Source organism: Myxine glutinosa, chromosome 4, assembly GCF_964187855.1.
Source record: "Myxine glutinosa chromosome 4, kmMyxGlut1.1, whole genome shotgun sequence".
NCBI lineage: Eukaryota > Metazoa > Chordata > Myxini > Myxiniformes > Myxinidae > Myxine > Myxine glutinosa.
The window spans coordinates 161,057,916-161,075,745 of NC_136264.1; the positions used below are offsets into that span (position 1 = coordinate 161,057,916).

General features: G+C 45.6%; 1 protein-coding gene across 1 annotated transcript in view; it reads left to right on the forward strand.

The window, feature by feature from the left end:
- SPARC (secreted protein acidic and cysteine rich) overlaps positions 1-7,456 on the forward strand; it is a 55,082-nt gene extending 47,626 nt beyond the window's left edge. The window contains exons 7-11 of the mRNA XM_068113911.2: positions 772-892; positions 1,565-1,701; positions 2,807-2,955; positions 6,110-6,258; positions 7,076-7,456. Coding sequence (XP_067970012.2) covers positions 772-892; positions 1,565-1,701; positions 2,807-2,955; positions 6,110-6,258; positions 7,076-7,104 — 585 coding nt within the window. The 3' untranslated portion in view covers positions 7,105-7,456. The remainder of the gene's footprint in view (positions 1-771; positions 893-1,564; positions 1,702-2,806; positions 2,956-6,109; positions 6,259-7,075) is intronic.
- The last annotated feature ends 10,374 nt before the right edge of the window (positions 7,457-17,830 follow it).

The following is a 17,830-nucleotide window of genomic DNA, read 5'->3' on the forward strand; positions in this document are numbered from 1 at the left end:
TTGAGTTCAGATCAAAGATGGCCGACTGGCGGCCATTATGTTACTTAAACATGTCCCCAACCATTTCTCGGACATGCATGGACCAAGTTTGTGGCACAAGGACAATACACGAGAGTATACATATGCAGAATATTTTGTTTCGCAATCCTACCAAAGATGGACAACTGGCGGCCTTTATCACCGAACAGCAAAATTGCTAAAACCATGGGGGCTGTGACATTTTATGTCTTTTTCTCCTCGTTGAGAAGCGACTTTGTTGCCTTTGCACATGAGGGCCATCGCTCAACGCACAATGAATGCTTAGTAAGCACAGCAATGAAGGGAAGAGATTTGGCGAAAGCGATGACTCACACCATCATAACATTAGGATAAGAATTTGGAGTTTGGCCAGGGTACCGGTACTCAGTGGCCATGAAAAAGACCATGTGAGGTTTTTAACATCCATCAGCCAATGCTGGCACGAGGGATCTCAGCCCGGTGTTCCTCCAAAGGATGGCACATTCATTGATGCAACATCCAGTCTGCGAAGCACCAGGGCGACAGTTTTATAGTCGGGTGGGATATCAAAACCCAGGCGAGACTGTTCAAAGGTGAGCGCGCTACCTCTGAGATCTCCTGGCAGGCCAGCAGCCTCCATGAGGACATCGACATCAAATATCATGCATTTGCCACCAACTCGTGTGGATGTTTCACGTCTTCATTCCAATGCGCATATGTATCAATAAATGTGCACATCTTCGTATCAATGGCGTTCTAATCTCTTTTGGGTAGGTTTGTGGGACCGACAATCACACGTACGACTCATCTTGCCACCTCTTTGCACACAAGTGTTCCTTGGACGGTACAAAGAAAGGTCGCAGGCTTCATCTGGACTACTTTGGACCATGCAAAAGTAAAAACCCTTTGTTCCTTTTAATCTTCTTTTCGTTGTTCACATCTGAAATTGTTGATTTATTTCCCTATATTTTTTCAATGCCAAAAACACGGTGCTTAAAACTTGAAGATCCAGAGTTGGAGTATATTGTTTACTTTTCCACTCTGTACTCCCTTCCTTCAAAATCCCAAAATCCCAAGGCTGCAGACTATTCAGACAGACATCCCTTCAAAAGCTATGGCAATGGAATGTTAGGACGTAGAGAAAACAATGCTAAGTCTAAAGTCTAAACTTCAAGTTGTGTGCAAAGAAGTTTGTCCGAACATGACCTGTTAGAATTCCATTGCCACTCCCATCAGTATCCTTCAAATGGATTGATGTTATCTTGGGTGGGTGCGGCATCTGTCAAGCCCCCTTACAAAAATGTCCTATGATTTCTCATGAGATCTGATAAAAATCTGATGAGAATCTTATGAGATCTCAAGATGTACACAAGGAAAGTTGACACAGGAAGAGGCCATTGACCCATCACGCTTTATCAATACCACGTGGATTTGATGTATCAGATACATTTTTGTAAGGGTTGTCTCGGTTGAGGATATGGAGGATGCTTTGTAGTTTAACTCGTCTTTTTAAGGTGTCATTGTGAGTGGCGTGTTTTACAACGAGTGAGTGTGCTGTGCATTATAGAAATTTCCGAGTGCTTGCAAAAGGAGATGGCTGAGTTTCCACTGCGCATGCGCGACTGGCTCAAGAATGTGCTCGTTCAGATGTACGAGCTGGACCAGGACGGTGCAAGCTTCCTCAACGACAAGCAAAAGCATAAGGTACAAAATGTTATTTGTCGTTTTGAAGTCCTTTTTGGTGGTCCAATCTGAGCACATGGCTCATGATTCTGGGATTCTAGATTCATCTATACTCTAAGGTAGGGGTGTGTGTGTGTGTGTGTGTGTGTGTGTGTGTGTGTGTGTGTGTGTGTGTGTGTGTGTGTGTGTGTCGCCATTTTGTCTTAGAGATGGCCAAATAGAGGTTCATCAGTGATTGCTGGGGAGTGTTTTAGGCAATATATATATATATTCGTAAAGAATTAGGATTTTATAAATATCTCGATAGTGCCTAAGCCTTGGTAGCAAAGTTAAGATAATATTAAATGATCCGTGACACCCATTCATTTAGGTACCCCTGATAGTATTTAATATACCGTACTTTTGTGTGGATTTGTCCATTGTCTTCTTGCAATCTACACCATAAAACTAGCCGTGTGTCTGTGTTTGTGACTGTCCAAGCTCCACCCATTAGTTTTGGGCCACAATTTTGATACTACCGTACAGCCGCCATGTTGGTGCTTACTGCTACGCGAAATCAGACATCTTCGGAGCTGTCATATTCACAATAACCATGCCCTATCTATAAGTTTTCCGTTTTGATGTGGGAATGAATAAAAAGCATTAAATATTCTGCTGTTTATATGTGGGAATGAATAAAAAGCATTAAATATTCTGCTTTTTTGATGTGGGAATGAATAAAAAGCATTAAATATTCTGCTGTTTATATGTGGGAATGAATAAAAAGCATTAAATATTCTGCTGTTTATATGTGGGAATGAATAAAAAGCATTAAATATTCTGCTGTTTATATGTGGGAATGAATAAAAAGCGTTAAATATTCTGCTTTTTTGATGTCGGAATGAATAAAAAGCATTAAATATTCTCCTGTTTTGATGTGGGAATGAATAAAAAGCATTAAATATTTTGCTGTTTTGATGTGGGAATGCCCATTTGCTTTTATGAGCGGGAAGAGGGTGAGGAGCGGGGAGAGGGGAGGGGTGGGAAATGAGACAGATTTGGAAGGGGGAGGTTGAGGATTGGGGGTGGGGGGCAAAAATCCACACTCATCGGCTCCCTCACCTAAACTCCTTTACTTGGTCTGCAGGTGAAGAAAATTTTCGAGGATGAGAAGCGACTCAAAAATGGAATTCACAACGTGGACCTGCTTGCAAGGGACTTTAAGAAAAACTACCGCATGTACATCTACCCAATTCACTGGCAATTTGCCCAGCTTGATGTACACCCCATGAACAGGTGTGGTTGGTTGTGTGGTATTATTATTATTATTATTATTATTATTATTGTATACAAAGTCGAGGCTCGTGGAGGAGGTAGAACACAGAATGGATCAGGATGTGACAGAACAAAAGGAACAGGAAAGAGAGATGGGTAAACTCAACCACAGCACGGTTGAGGGACAAAATTGAGGGAGACCTGAACAAACAAGCATTCTGAGTATTGCGCTGCAATACATGTCCCCTACCGGCAGTCTGTCATCCGGAAAACTGTTGGGGAAATTACCAAAGTTCAAAGTGCCATAACTTTGTCAATAAAGTTCATGAATGGTTGCACAGACCACTACTTCTCAGTAAAAGGGGAAAAAGAATGTAAATCGGAGTTAAAATAAGCCCGCAAGGTCGCTCCATGGAGCGGCCTGCACGTATTGCACTATGTGTGAATTATATAATTACCAACTCACGGTCTGAGGTAACTCGGCTAAAAATTATCCAATTTGCACCAAATAAAGTTTATGAATGGTTGCACAGACCATTTCCACTAAAAGTGGAAACAGAATGTAAATTGGAGTTAAAACAAGGAATATTAACAGCTTTGACTTACCGCACTCCAAATTATAGTCCGGAAAACTGTTGGGGAAATTACCAAAGTTCAAAGTGCCATAACTTTGTCAAAAATGATCGAAACGTCGTGAAGTTCGAACTTGATCTGTAACTTATCATGAGGAAACCATGTACCAAGTTTGAAATCATTAGCATTAAGAGTTTAGGACAAAAAGGTCCGGAAAGCTGTTCTTTGCGTGACGGACTGACTGACAGACGGACAGACGGACAGACGGACAGACGGAGGGACGGAGTGCAAACCTATAGTCCCCTCCGGTGTACACCGGTAGGGGACTAATAAGGGATGAGTGCAATGACGGAGTACCAATGAGTTGCTCACTCCTATACCAATGACCTGGAACCGAGATTTAAAGTGAATTTATCCAGTTTTCGACCTTATTGGAATCTTCTACAGAGCTTCAAACCTCACACAAGTCAGCAGAGCTGAGAATGTACCAATTCCTAAATGTGCACACCCTCACCCAAACATTTCCTAACATTGAAATAGATCTTTGGATATATCTGTCGATGATGCTAACGAATCGTGGTGGTGAGTGTGACTGATCCTTCTCGAAACTAAGACCTATCAAGGATGATGTTCAAGAACAAAATGGACAATATTGTGTTCACAATGCAAATGACAATTGATAGTTTTACAAATAAATTGCGCTGTCCTGTTTTAAATTGACGCCATTGTCGATTTTGGTACCTCTGGCACTAAAAGTGTATTGAGGTTGTTTTCACCCGTTTGTCTGTCTGTCTGTAAGCAGGATATCTCAAAAAGCTATGGACGGATTTGGACGAAACGTTGTGAACAGGTTGGGTATGTGACAAGGACGAATCGATTCGATTTTGGTGAAGATCTGAATATGGATTTGGATATGAGAATTATTTAATTTCTAAGTGATTCTTCACCATTGAGAGATTGGGCAAAAAGCGATACAGAGCAGGATATCTCAAAAGGTTATGGACGAGTTATGAATAAACTTGGTGGATGGGTTGGTTTGGTGACGAGAAGAAGCCAATTAGATTTTGTTTCAGGTCCAAATCCTGATCCGGCCTATCAGTGGATACAAAACATGACCTGTTCAGCCTGGCGGAGGTATGTGCTCTACCGAGAGCCTTTCTAGTTAATTAAAGTGTTGTTGTTTATTGTTTGCACAGGGTTTCATTTTTTTATTTAAACACCCTGAAATATTAAATAAATAAGCATCGTCATAATACCGACAATAACATATCCTGAGATGAAGCCCTGACCTGACTGACATTGTGCATAATTAACGTAGTGCACTGTGACCTATCTCATTGGTCTATTACTATGGGATGGGAAGGGTTGGGGTTTGTTTTTTTGTATACAAGATCGAGGCTCGTGTAAGAGCTAACATTGATCACAAAAAGACAAACAGACACATTAAACATATGATAAAGGGAGCGGGAGACAATATCGAGAGCAGGGACATCGGGAAATCTGAGGGAGGGAGAGGGCTTGGGGGGAGGAGGCATGGGAAGGGGGGGGGGGGGAGGGAGTTGGGAGAGGTTAAAAAAACACATGGGCACTGCTAGGACGTCCAGGAAAGAGGTTGGTATTTCCAAAAAGTGGATCTGGGGTGAATTAGCGGGGGTAGAAAAGATCAAGGTTTTGGATGGGGGAAGATAAGAAATGGTGGTGAACAGCTGTTTTAAAGACCTGGAGGGAGGAGTAGGATTGAAGGGAGTGGGGGAGTTTGTTCCAGAGGCGGGAGAAAAGGGGAATGAAAGAGTGAAGGTGAGCAGAGAGTCTTGATTTTGGCAGTTTAACCATCAGAGGGTTGCAGGCAGATCTTGTGCGACCTGTAGAAATATTTGGGGGACAGAGCACAGAGAGAGCTCAGGGAGCAGGGCCGGAGAGGAGTCGGTAGAAGGCAGAAAGACCACCAACCTGCCTGCGGTGAGTGAGTGAAAGACCCTCACAATCAGCTTCATCGCGGGAGATTCCAATGATTCTGAACGCTTTGGTTTCAACAGCGTGAAGACGAGCTAGGTGTGAGGCAGGAGCACCAGCCCAGAGGGGGGAGCAGTATTCCATTGAGCTGCGGATGAAAGCCTTGTATGTGGTGAGGAGCTCAGGTGTGCCAAGGAAGGTCTTCGCACGACGGAGGATGCCCAGTCGGCGACTGGCTTTGGAGGCCAGATTTGAAATGTGGTTTTCCCAGGAAAGATCATGGCGGATAGTGAGACCCAAAAGCTTGAGTGACAGAACTCGTGTTACCGCTCGTGTCCAAAGGCACCCTTAATCCATCCCTGGACGAGGGGAATGGGAGGACGCATGGGGTGGACAAGATGGACACAGAAGCAAACACTCAGGAAGGAAAACCTGTTTCTGAAGGAAATCTTTAGACATTAGCAATATTGATCATGGGTTCAATGGGCTATTGTACATGCTTTTGTGAACAGTGTTATCTATGCATGTTAAACAATGATATCGTTTTCCAGGCATTCCTTGGGAATCAAAACCTGGCAATGTAATTGGGCTAACGGCACATTGGGTTGTACATGGCATGGCACACAAACTGGAGCATGGTCCATTTCAGGTACCTGACTCATTCGGAGCTGTCACCTTTGCGAGCACCCCTTGTTCCCATGGAACACTGCACCACACCATTCTTCAAGGGGTGTGACAATGATGGTGATCGGTCCATCTCACTCCAAGAGTGGGGCAGCTGCTTCGGTTTGCTTCCTGGTGAGTGGGTAGATTGGCCGAGAAGTTAGAGATTTCAAAACACTGTCAATCTATCTTTTTGCCGTATTAAAACCTGAATGTTGTCTTACTCCTTCCCAGTGCCCTTGTACCAATTGACTCCTTCAGGCTGATGCCATCACATGGTACAGTGGGCCTAATTATACAGGCTGGCTCACAAAATGATGACTCGTTTACAATTGAGCCCCTGAAAAGTTGCACAGGTTATACCACTCAACACAACTTATAACATAGAGGAGTCCATTGTTGAGATTCCAATTCAACTACCATTGAACAAAGATCAGTATCAGCTTTAAAACATTTTTCTCAGAAGTGCAATGAACACAAAAGATGTCATTTTGTGTTGTTCTTGGCCATCTATAGTCATGTGCTGGCAGAGTGGCCGACAGGTACGCACACTCACCTCGAAGCTGTCCAGCCTAGGTTTGAATCCAGACCCAGCTATAAACTGCCATCCCGGTGTTTCACAGGCAATGTGTGTTCCGTCCCCTCGGATGGACGTTAAACCGGCGCCCTGCCAGTGAGCGTTCGTTGGTGGGCGTCAAAGATCCCACGGTGCCCTTTGCGAAGAGTAGGCGAGCTATCGCCGGCACCCTGGCCAAATGACAATTTCCAGCCCTAACCTACAGAGGGCATTGCAGCCACGCCCTCAGTCAATTATGCTACCCCGCAGCCTTGTGTTGCATACAAACGAAGAAGAAGAAGAATCTATAATTTTGGTCTTCAATGCATCAATTTCAGTCCAGAGTTAAGGGTTCTATCATTGCTGTTTAATTCCTCCATCTTCTTTTCTTTGCAGACGACATTGAACCCGAGCTGGTCTTCTGAATGCACAAAAGGAAGCAACTCACGAACATAAACGGTGCTGTAACTGCCTTGTTGGACATGGCACATTATTATTAAAAAGTGCATTAAGCATAATCATAGATAAACCAACAGTATGTTCATAATTTTTCGGCTTTGCTAATTTTATGCCGGGTGTTTCTTGAAAGCTTATAAAGTGATACAAGGAAGGCATAGATTTCATGCATTAATGGATATAGGAGGGGTACACCTGGTCATTTGCTTCATGCAGGTGGCAGGGATGTTGTAAATGTTGGTCATGTTCTGTTGGGAGGCATTTTCTCAAGCTTCGATCAATTTCTCCGGCATGGGTTCCTAATAAAAGGTTTGTACTCTGGTTTACTCATTTTCTTTATATATATATATACATATATGAGAGTCAAGGCTATTATAACAGCTGGAACACAGCACCAGACTGTGAGAACACTGTGGGATGTGGGGGAGTAGAGGGAACACTTGGAAGGAGAATGGGTGAAAATTGTTGGATTCAAGCACAAGTATTGGGCTGAAAGGTCAGGAAGGCAAAACCGGGGATGAAAGAGCAACGGAACAAATAAACGAAGAGGTTGGTTGAGGGAGAGGGGGAAAAAAAATCCCACAATAACGGGGTAAAAAACCCCAGCAATACCGGGGGAAAAACCCCAGCAATACCGGGGGGGAAAACCCGCAATAACGGGGGGGGGGGGGGACCACGCAATAACGGGGGGAAAACCCCCACAATAACGGGGGGAAATCCCAGCAATAACGGGGGGAAATCTCTACAATAACGGGGGAGAAAACCCCAAATAACAGGGGGGGAGGGGAAACCCCGCAATAACGGGGGGAGGGGACGCAATAAATAAATAAATATATATTTTAAAAACCCCAGCACTACAGGGGGGCAAAACCCGCAATAACGGGGGGGGGGGGCACGCAATAACGGAGGGAAAACCCCCACAATAACAGGGGGCATAAACCCACAATAACAGGGGAAAAACCCCCACAACAGGGGGAAAACCCCACAATAACAGGGGAGAAAACCCCCAATAACAGGGGGGGGGGGAACCCCGCAATAACGGGGGAAAAACCCACAATAATGGGGGGAAAAAATCCCGCAATAACGGGGGGGAAACCCCAGCAATACAGGGGGGGGGGAACCCGCAATAACGGGGGGGGGGGAACCCCCATAACGGGGGGGGGGAACCCACAATAACGGGGGAAAAACACAATAACAGGGGGGAAAACCCCACAATAACGGGGTTGGGACGTCGGTACACTGTTTACACTGTTGAAACTCCGCAATAACGGGAGGGGGGGGGTAACCCCGCAATAATGGGGGAAGAACCTGCAATAACGGGGGTGGGGGGACCCCGCAATAACGGGGGAAAAAACCCCCACAAAACGGGGAAGAAAAAACCCCGCAATAACAGGGAAGAAAAAAACCCCGCAATAACGGGGGAAAACCCCACAATAACGGGGAAGAAAAAAACCCCGCAATAACGGGGGAAAACCCCGCAATAACCTTGATAGGAAGAGGTATGCTTGGGGGATGGTTAATGATCGTAAATAAACACCATGAGGGGAGGTCTGTGGAGGTCAACAGCAATCTTGAAGCCCTGGAGGGAAGAGTACGATTGAACAGACTGAAGAAATTGTTGTTGTCCTCTTGAACTGTTCAGCCTGGCAGAGGTGTGTGCTCTACCGAGTGCTGTTCTAGTTACCGCCGCCACGGAAGGTGGATGGAGGTTATGTTTTCACACGTTGGTTGTTATCTCCATTTGCGGGTTTCAGAAGGTGGGAGGAAGTTCTCCCAGAACTCAAAATCTCCACCTCCTTTTTCAGTAAAGGATCATTATTCATGAATCAAATTCTGAAACTTTGTTCAGCCTTGGCTGCCAGCTTTGTTTATTTCAACTGGGTCATGAATCTTTCTCCTCTAGCATTAACTCCTTACGTGGAATATGCTATGCAGTGGAGGACGATTCCCTTCTCTTTCAAATTCCAGCTCATTTAATCTTCTCCGATTCATCTGGAACCTAGTAGCTGCTGTTTGGAGAACAGGCGAGACCTTTTTAGCTTTGGGGCTGAGCTCTGTTCTATCATGAGGCAGGGATTCTCTCCCTCACTGGAGAAGGTGCAGTCATTGTCCTTTTCAGCACACATTTTGGCTGCCTGGTGTGACCACACAAACTTAGACCTCAGCCTACCTTTTAGTCATTTTCTACCCTTTAGTCTGTGTCCCTTTAGTCATTTGCTGTGACCGTCATTGTTTGGCATATTTTTGTTACAGCCGGCCATTTTGCTTTCCACAAGAGGCTGTAGGGGCCTTGGCTGCTTGACAGGGGTCACCGATGACAATCAGGGGAGTCGTGCCAAAAAGTATCTGCGAGTGTTGTGTGTCTACCTGCTCGCTTTCTCTTCACGGGTTTGCTTGGTAGCTTTTCATTGCTCAGGGTCATTCACAGTGGAGGTATTCACAAGCAAGCCCCCTTTCACAACCAAACCATTCACCCCCCTGTGTTTGTTTGCTTGTGAACAGGATATATTAAAAAGTTATGGATGGATTTGATCGAAATTTGGTGGAAAGGTTTGGTGTGTGACAAGGATGGAATGATTAGATTTTGGTGAACATCCATCCCAATCCGGATCTGAATCTGAGAATCCTTTAAATGATTTTTTCCCCATTGAGAGATAGAGCAAAAAACGATATATAGCATGATATCTCAAAAAGTTGTGGACTTATTCGGATGAGACTTGGTGGGCAAGTTGGGTATGTGACAAGGTTGGGTATGTGACAAGGTTGGGTATGTGACAAGGTTGGGTATGTGACAAGGTTGGGTATGTGACAAGGTTGGGTATGTGACAAGGTTGGGTATGTGACAAGGTTGGGTATGTGACAAGGTTGGGTATGTGACAAGGTTGGGTATGTGACAAGGTTGGGTATGTGACAAGGTTGGGTATGTGACAAGGTTGGGTATGTGACAAGGTTGGGTATGTGACAAGGTTGGGTATGTGACAAGGTTGGGTATGTGACAAGGTTGGGTATGTGTCAAGGTTGGGTATGTGACAAGGTTGGGTATGTCACAAGGTTGGGTATGTCACAAGGTTGGGTATGTCACAAGGTTGGGTATGTGTCAAGGTTGGGTATGTGTCTTACCTGTGTGTAATAGTTGTTTTGTTCGCACCGCGTTTGGGATCTTGTCCCTCGAGGCTTCCCTGTCTCATCGTCGGTAGTTTGTTCTCTATTTACGTTCGTTCTTTCATTGTATTGATTTTTTAAATTTGTCTTGCTTTCACCCCATACTTCCCCGAACTTCTTACCCTTCGTTTAAAGCCTTAATACTAAAAAAAAAAAAAAAAAAATAATAATAAAAAAAAAAAACAAGCAAAAAACAAAACTTAATTTCCTTCTCTCCTCGTGGATCCCCTCACCCCACCCATTTTCTCTCCTTCTTTCATATCTCAATCCACTCCAGCTGATACCTTTCCAATTCTACTTTTCACCATACTCCTTCAACCTTTCTCCTTCTTCCTCAGATCCACTTGCATCTAACCTTCAAGAATATATATATACAGTATTAATGAATAATGTAAAAAGTAGGCCCCTCCTCCCATACCAACACAATTGCTTATACCCCTCCCCCTCTCACCTCTCCTCGTCAAAGCTGCCTCCTCCCCACTTCCTCTCCCTTACAACTCATACCTCCACCTCCGCAAACCTTCTACTTTCCTCTGCCCCCCCCCCCCCCCCCTCAAACAACCCCTCACTGTGCCTCATCCCATCACCATCAAACCTTTTGTCCTCATCCTTCCCTTTCTCCGAACTCTTCTGCAATCTCCGACACACGAGCAACAGCTCTCCCTACCTCCTCCTCTTCCTCATCTTACCCAACCCCTCCACTCCACTGTCCTGTATCCGATACTTCCCCCCCCCCCCCCCTCTTTCTTAATGGCATGGACCTAAAACATCTGAGGCCTTTGCTAAAACGTGATTGATCTCTCCATACAGGCTGCTTCTGACCGACCAGACTTAATCTGCCTAACAGAAACTTTCCTCCTTCAAGATGTCTCTGAGTCCTTAATATCTCTCCCTGGTTAATCCCTCCTCAGGTATGATAGACCTGAGCCTCGTCCTGGTGGTGGGGTTGCTATCTTTATCAAAAACTCTCTTCCTCACTCTCATTACACTGCCCTCTCTTCACCACACCCCCACGAGTACCTCTGGCTACCACTCATCCCAACTCTCTCTTCCTCTTATGTGGTGACTTAAACTGTCACCATGCCAGTTGGCTGGGTGTGAGTACCTCTTACACCAGCCACGGCATCTCAGCAAAGGACTTCTGCGACTCATTGGGACTGACACAATCTGTCAATTTCCAGACCCGGATCTCAGTCAACGGAGCATCTTCTCTTCTAGATTTGATTATAACTAACTTCCCTGCAAATGTGTGCTGTTCTTCTTCTGCTCCAGTTGGTTCTTCTGATCATCTGCTTGTTAAAGTGGACATCTCTCTGGCCATTCTCAGAGAGCCTCCTCAGCATCGACGAGTCTGGCATTTTACTCAGGCCGACTGCAACAGTCTTCAAGCAGCCAAGAATCATCTGGACTGGTCTCCCATCTCTACCGCCTCTGACATCAACTCATCCTGGGAATTCTTCCAAAGTAAACTGCTCTCATGCACAGATTTATCCCATCTCGTCTTCAGTCGTCATACCATTCCTCCCGTCCATGGTACACAGAATCTTGTGTTGAGGCAGTTGCCCTGAAACAACTTGCCTTCGCCTCATGGAAGGCAAATACAACTGAAGACAATCTCAGTTCCTTCCACAAAGCTCAGACACAAGTGTGTCTACCCTCAGAAGAGCAAGGAAACAATATCTCTCTACTCTCAAGACTGAACTCTCAAACCTGTATCCCTCCTCCAAATCCTGGTGGCGTCTGGTCAAATCTGTTTCTGGTGTTTGTTCCCCCTCCATCCCCTCCCTTACCTCAAACGGCTACACAGCTGACACCGTACGTGAAAAAGCTGAATGCATAAACTCTGTGTTTGCCTTAAAATCTTGTGTCACAAACCCGTCTCTCTCTGTACCCACCGTACCCAGTTGTAACCAGCTGCTCCTGGACTCTGTGTTCTTCAGTGCTGACAAGGTGGAGAAGTTTCTGTCAAACCTAGACTGATTCTGCAACTGGACCAGACGAATCAGCCCGTGGGTCCTAAAATCCTGCTCTGCCGCTCTTTCACACCCTCCATCTGCTCTCTTCACCCTCTCTTTTGCTCTAGGTCATCTGCCATCAGCTTGGAAATCAGCAAACATTACCGCTTTACACAAAAAAGGTGCAAATACAGATCCTTGCAACGACAGACCAATCATCCTGCTCCCAATAATCAGCAATGTCATGGGATCCATCATCGCTTCTGATATCAAATCCTTCCTCTTCTCCAATGGCTTTATCTCTGATCTTCAATTTAGATTCAGAACCGGTTATTCTACTCTGGACATGCTGCTTCTGCTGTCTCAACAATGGATGGAGGCCCTCAATGCCAAACAGGAAATCAGAGCTGTCTCCCTTGACATATCACGTGCCTTTGATACGGTCTGGCACCCCGCCCTGCTCACCAAACTCTCCTCTTATGGTATCCATGGAAACCTGCACACATTGCTTGCCGACTTCCTCTCTGGTCGTAGTCAATGTGTGGCCCTGAATGGAATTCTCTCATCTCACCTTCCTGTTCAGGCTGGAGTTCCCCCAAGGCATTGTTCTGGGCCCTGTGCTTTTTTTGGTCTTCATCAATGATCTCTCCGACTCTCTGGAAAATCCTCTATATCTTTGCTGATGAGTCCACTCTCTGACGCTCCATATCTCAACCATCAGATAAGCAGGCAGCAGCCTCTTTACTCTGCAGACCTGGATAACATCACAAACTGGTCAAACATGTGGAACATGTCTTTCAATCCTGACATCTCACACTCTCACTTTGTCTCTCCGATAAGACCGTCTGGACAACCCTCCCATCTACTTTCTCAACAATCCTCTCGAAGAAGTTCTGTCACTCGAGCTTTTGGGTCTCACTATCAGCCATGATCTTTCCTGAGAAAACCACATTTCCAAGCTGGCCTCCAAAGCCAGTCACTGACTGGGCATCCTCCGTCATGCGAAGTCCTTCCTTGGCACCTCTGAGCGCCTCACCACATCCAAAGTTTTCATCCGCAGCTTGATGGAATACTGCTCTCCCCTCTCGGCTGGTGCTCCTGCCTCACACCGTGCTCGGCTTTACACTGTTGAATCCATAGATTTCAGAATCGTTGGTATCTCCCATGATGAAGTTTATTCTGACGGCCTTTCACTCGCTCACCGCAGGCAGGTTGGTGGCTTTTGTCTTAAACAGACTCCTCTCCGGCCTTCTCCCCCTACTCTGTCTGTGCTCTGCCCCCCAAATATTCCTGCAGGACGCACAAGATCTGCCTGCAACCGCCTTCCCCTTCCTGTTCAGGCTGGAGTTCCCCAAGGCAGTGTGCCGGGCCCTGTGCTTTTTCTGGTCTTTATCAATGATCTCTCCGACTCTCTGGAAAATCCTCTCTATCTCTTTGCTGATGACTCAACTCTCTGCCGCTCCATTCCTCTTCCCTCAGATCGGCAGTCTGCAGCCTCCTCACTCTCTGAAGACCTGGACAAAATCACAGACTGGTCAAACAAGTGGAACATGTCTTTCAATCCTGACAAATCTCACACTCTTACTATGTCTCTCCGAAAAGATCGACTGGACAACCCTCCCATCTACTTTCTCAACAATCCTCTCCAAGAAGTTCTGTCGCTCAAGCTTTTGGGTCTCACTATCTCCCATGATCTTTCTTGGGAAAACCACATTTCCAAGCTGGCCTCCAAAGCCAGTCGCCGACTGGGCATCCTCCGTCGTGCGAAGTCCTTCCTTGGCACACCTGAGCTCCTCAACACATACAAGGCTTTCATCCGCAGCTTAATGGAATACTGTTCTCCCCTATGGGCTGGTGCTCCTGCCTCACACCTGGCTCGGCTTCACGCTGTTGAATCCAAAGCTTTCAGAATCATTGGAATCTCCCGCGATGAAGCTATCTCTGAGGGCCTTTCACTCACTCACCACAGGCAGGTAGGTGGTCTTTCTGTCTTCTACCGACTCCTCTCCGGCCTTGCTCCCCCAGCTCTCTCTGTGCTCTGTCCCCCAAATATTCCTACAGGTCGCACAAGATCTGCCAGCCACCCTCTGATGGTTAAACTGCCGTAATCTCGGCTCTCTGCTCATCTTCACTCTTTCATTCCTCTTTTCTCCCGCCTCTGGAACAAACTCCTACACTCACTTCAATCACACTCCTCCCTCCAGGTCTTTAAAACAGCTGTTCACCACCATCTCTTATCTTCCCCCATCCAAAACCTTGATCTTTTCTACCCCCACTAATTCACCCCAGCTCCACCTTGTTTGAAATTCCAACTTCTTTCCTGGAAGTCCTGGCAGTGTCCATATGTTTTATACCTCTCCCACCCCCCCAAAGCCCTCTCCCTCCCACATTTCTCTCGATGTCTCCATGTCTCTCGGTCCCTGCTCTCAAATGTTGTGTTTGTGTCCTTCCCCCTCTCTCCCCATCTTGTCTACCGCTCCCGATGTTATTTGTTTTATGTGTCTGTCTTTCTGTGTGATTAATGTTCGCTCTTTCACGGGCCTCGATCTTGTATACAAAAAAAAAAAAAACCTTCTTCTGGTGAAACAGCCAAAATCAAGACTCTCTGCTCAACTTCACGCTTTCATTCCTCTTTTCTCCCGCCTTTGGAACAATCTCCCTTCCTCTCTTCAATCCCACTCATCCCTCCAGGTCTTTAAAACATCTGTTCACCACCATCTATCTTCCCCCATCCAAAACCTTGATCTTTTCTACCCCCGTTAAAACACCACAATTCCACCCCTTTCAATCTCCAACTTCTTTCTTGAAATTCCTAGTCGTGTTCATTTGCTTTATACTGTGTACCCTTTCCCTCCCCCCCCACCGGCCCTGAAGACAATCTCAGTTCTCTTCCACAGGCCCTCTCTCTCTTCCACAGATCTACCGACGTCCCTGTTCTCTACTGTTGTTGTGATTGTATGCTTTCCTCTCTTCCCCTCTTGTCTCCCGCTCCCTTTATTTATTGTATGTTTTATGGGTCTGTGCCAGTTCTCGTGTGTAATGTGTTAGCTCTTACACGAGCCTTCACATGTTTTTTTTTTAATCAAAAAGGAAGAATTGATTCAATTTTGGTGAAATTTGAATCCGGATCCCGATCCGAGACTTTTTAAGTGATGCTTCACCATTGAGTGATAGGGCTGGAGCTAATATATATATATATAGCACATCTCAAAAAGTTATGGACAGATTCAGACGAAACTTGGCCGAGAAGTTGTGTGTGTGACAGACGAATCCTTTAAATTTTGGTGAAGATTCGAATGCGTATCCAGATACAATAGTCATTTAATTTTAAGTGATTCTTCACCATTAAGTAATAGGACCAAAAACGATTTTTCTATAGCATATTTCAAAAAGTTGTGGCCAACTCATCACAAAACTAGGTGGAGGTGGCAATTGGTTCATGTCTGAATCCAGATCCGACGTTTCAGTGGGATACAAAACAAACTGTTCAGCCTGGTGGAGGTATGCTGTCTAGTGAGTGCTGTTCTAGTTTGTGCCTGTCTTTGTGTCCTTTATGATGTACATAAACAGTAAATTTATTGTTTGGAAAGATTTAAAATTTTGTTTGACTCAGACAAACAGACCGAAGCAATAACTTTACCGCGCTGTGCGCTCGGGACGAGACCACCTCCAATTTGCCAAATTCAGAGCCAAAGTACTGCTAAAGTCCAGGCTGATTGTCTGATTAATGTTCCATTCGTGTTCTAGCATTCAAATTATAAACTTCATAATGAAATCAAGTAGTTCCTCGATCTAGACCGACATCTGTCAAACGCACACATAGTGCTCAAATTGCTCAACCCCGTTTGGTGTTAGCATTAGCATGCATGGTAAGAGACGTAATACTTCGACCTGTGTGCTCAAGAATAACTGGGAAGAATGTAAAAAGAATGTGTTAACTTGCTCAGGGTAGTACAGGTCAGTGCCTTGTTCACATATCTCTAAAACAAACTCAAGTATGACTGCATGTTCATTCATGTACGCCGACTTCATGAGAATATTACAAACTACTGCCCTAGCCAGACAGCTCAGAAGCCTAAATGTCCATGCAGCGAGTGCTCCATAGGCCGCAAGTTGGCATGGATGGTGCACTTGATGTCTATGTCCACCGTACCCGTCATTTCCGACCAAATAAGTAATCAGCAACGTTGAGTGAGCAAGGGCGGAATTGGTGTGATCTATAAGGTAACAACATGGCGGCAAGGGTTATGCTAGGTGGTTTGCTATTGCCTTTGCAGCAGTCAGTCAGAGCAAGCTACCCTCAGATAATAGCCATAAAAACCACAATCGTCGGAATGGAGGAACAGAGTCAGACGAAGAACAAACACGCGATGTCCCCGAAAGCCCTCTCGAGTTTGCTACAGGTTCGCTCATGAGCAAGGCCACGATGATCCACTCCCACCATCGGCCATATTTGCCGAGTAGTGGGGGTGGCGTGCTCTTCCGATGGCCCAGATATTTGTGTCACCGCGATTTAAGCTTGGACATGTCACTGAAAAGGATAAACATCTCCACAGCCTACAGGGGTACAATTAGACATACGGCATTAGCAGTGGACTTGACTTTTTCAAGGCTTGTCTGGGCCTCCACATGTCGTAAATCACAGTTAAGCACGCGATAATGTTCACAAACTGCATTTTCCGTGTGGCTAAAACCTGCTGTGTATGAAAAGCGATACAAGTAACTGGACAAAACATTTACAAACATGTCGCACAAACATACCAAGCTCACTGCCCAAAAGTCCAGACAGAGGGCAATGCAGGACAAAACGGTCTATTGAGGCCTCCTTCATAATCATCTTATTGGTGTCTCACATAAGCTGTTAGGCTTGAAGTGAAGCCTGGAGGTGCGTAAACTCACCTCTGAGCTATCTAGCCTGGGTTCGAATCACGACCCAAATTTAAACCGTAATCCTGGTGTTTCACAGGTGCAGGCCGAGGCATCAGTGGATGCCGTCCTCGGATGAGCCTTAAACAGGACGTCCCGTCTGCAGGGAATTGGTTGGTGGACGTAAAACATCTTCGGTGTCGTTCGTGAACAGTAGGCGGGTTACCACCAGCACCATGTCTAAATTCCAAATTACCAACTAAAACTACGTGACTTCTTCAAAGCTTGCTTGTCTTCAAATCAAATGTACACATGAAACATCTTAGTACCTTTCACAAAATTAGGCCTTAAACCAATTGTCGGTCTAAAGTCTTAATAGCCCCAAATATTTTGTCGTACTTGGATCATTCCTGGTTAAATAACCGTGAACAAACCTTCAAGAAATTTGAAAGTTTGACAGAAATCGTCCTGAGGCCATCCGACATCTTGCCCTGGCCGAGTACATACATGCAGCCTATTGGCCTCAAGGAGAGGCATCATATCAGACCAAGTGTTTTCCTCTATTACACAGCTGCTAGGGTGCCAGTCCCTGGTGTCCCTGGTGTTGGGCTAGCGGCTAGGGTGCCAGCTTAGGATCCTGGGTTCGAATCTCGGTCGATCGCCGAATTAACGCCAGGGGGGTTGACTCAGCCTGTCATCCTTCCGAGGTCGG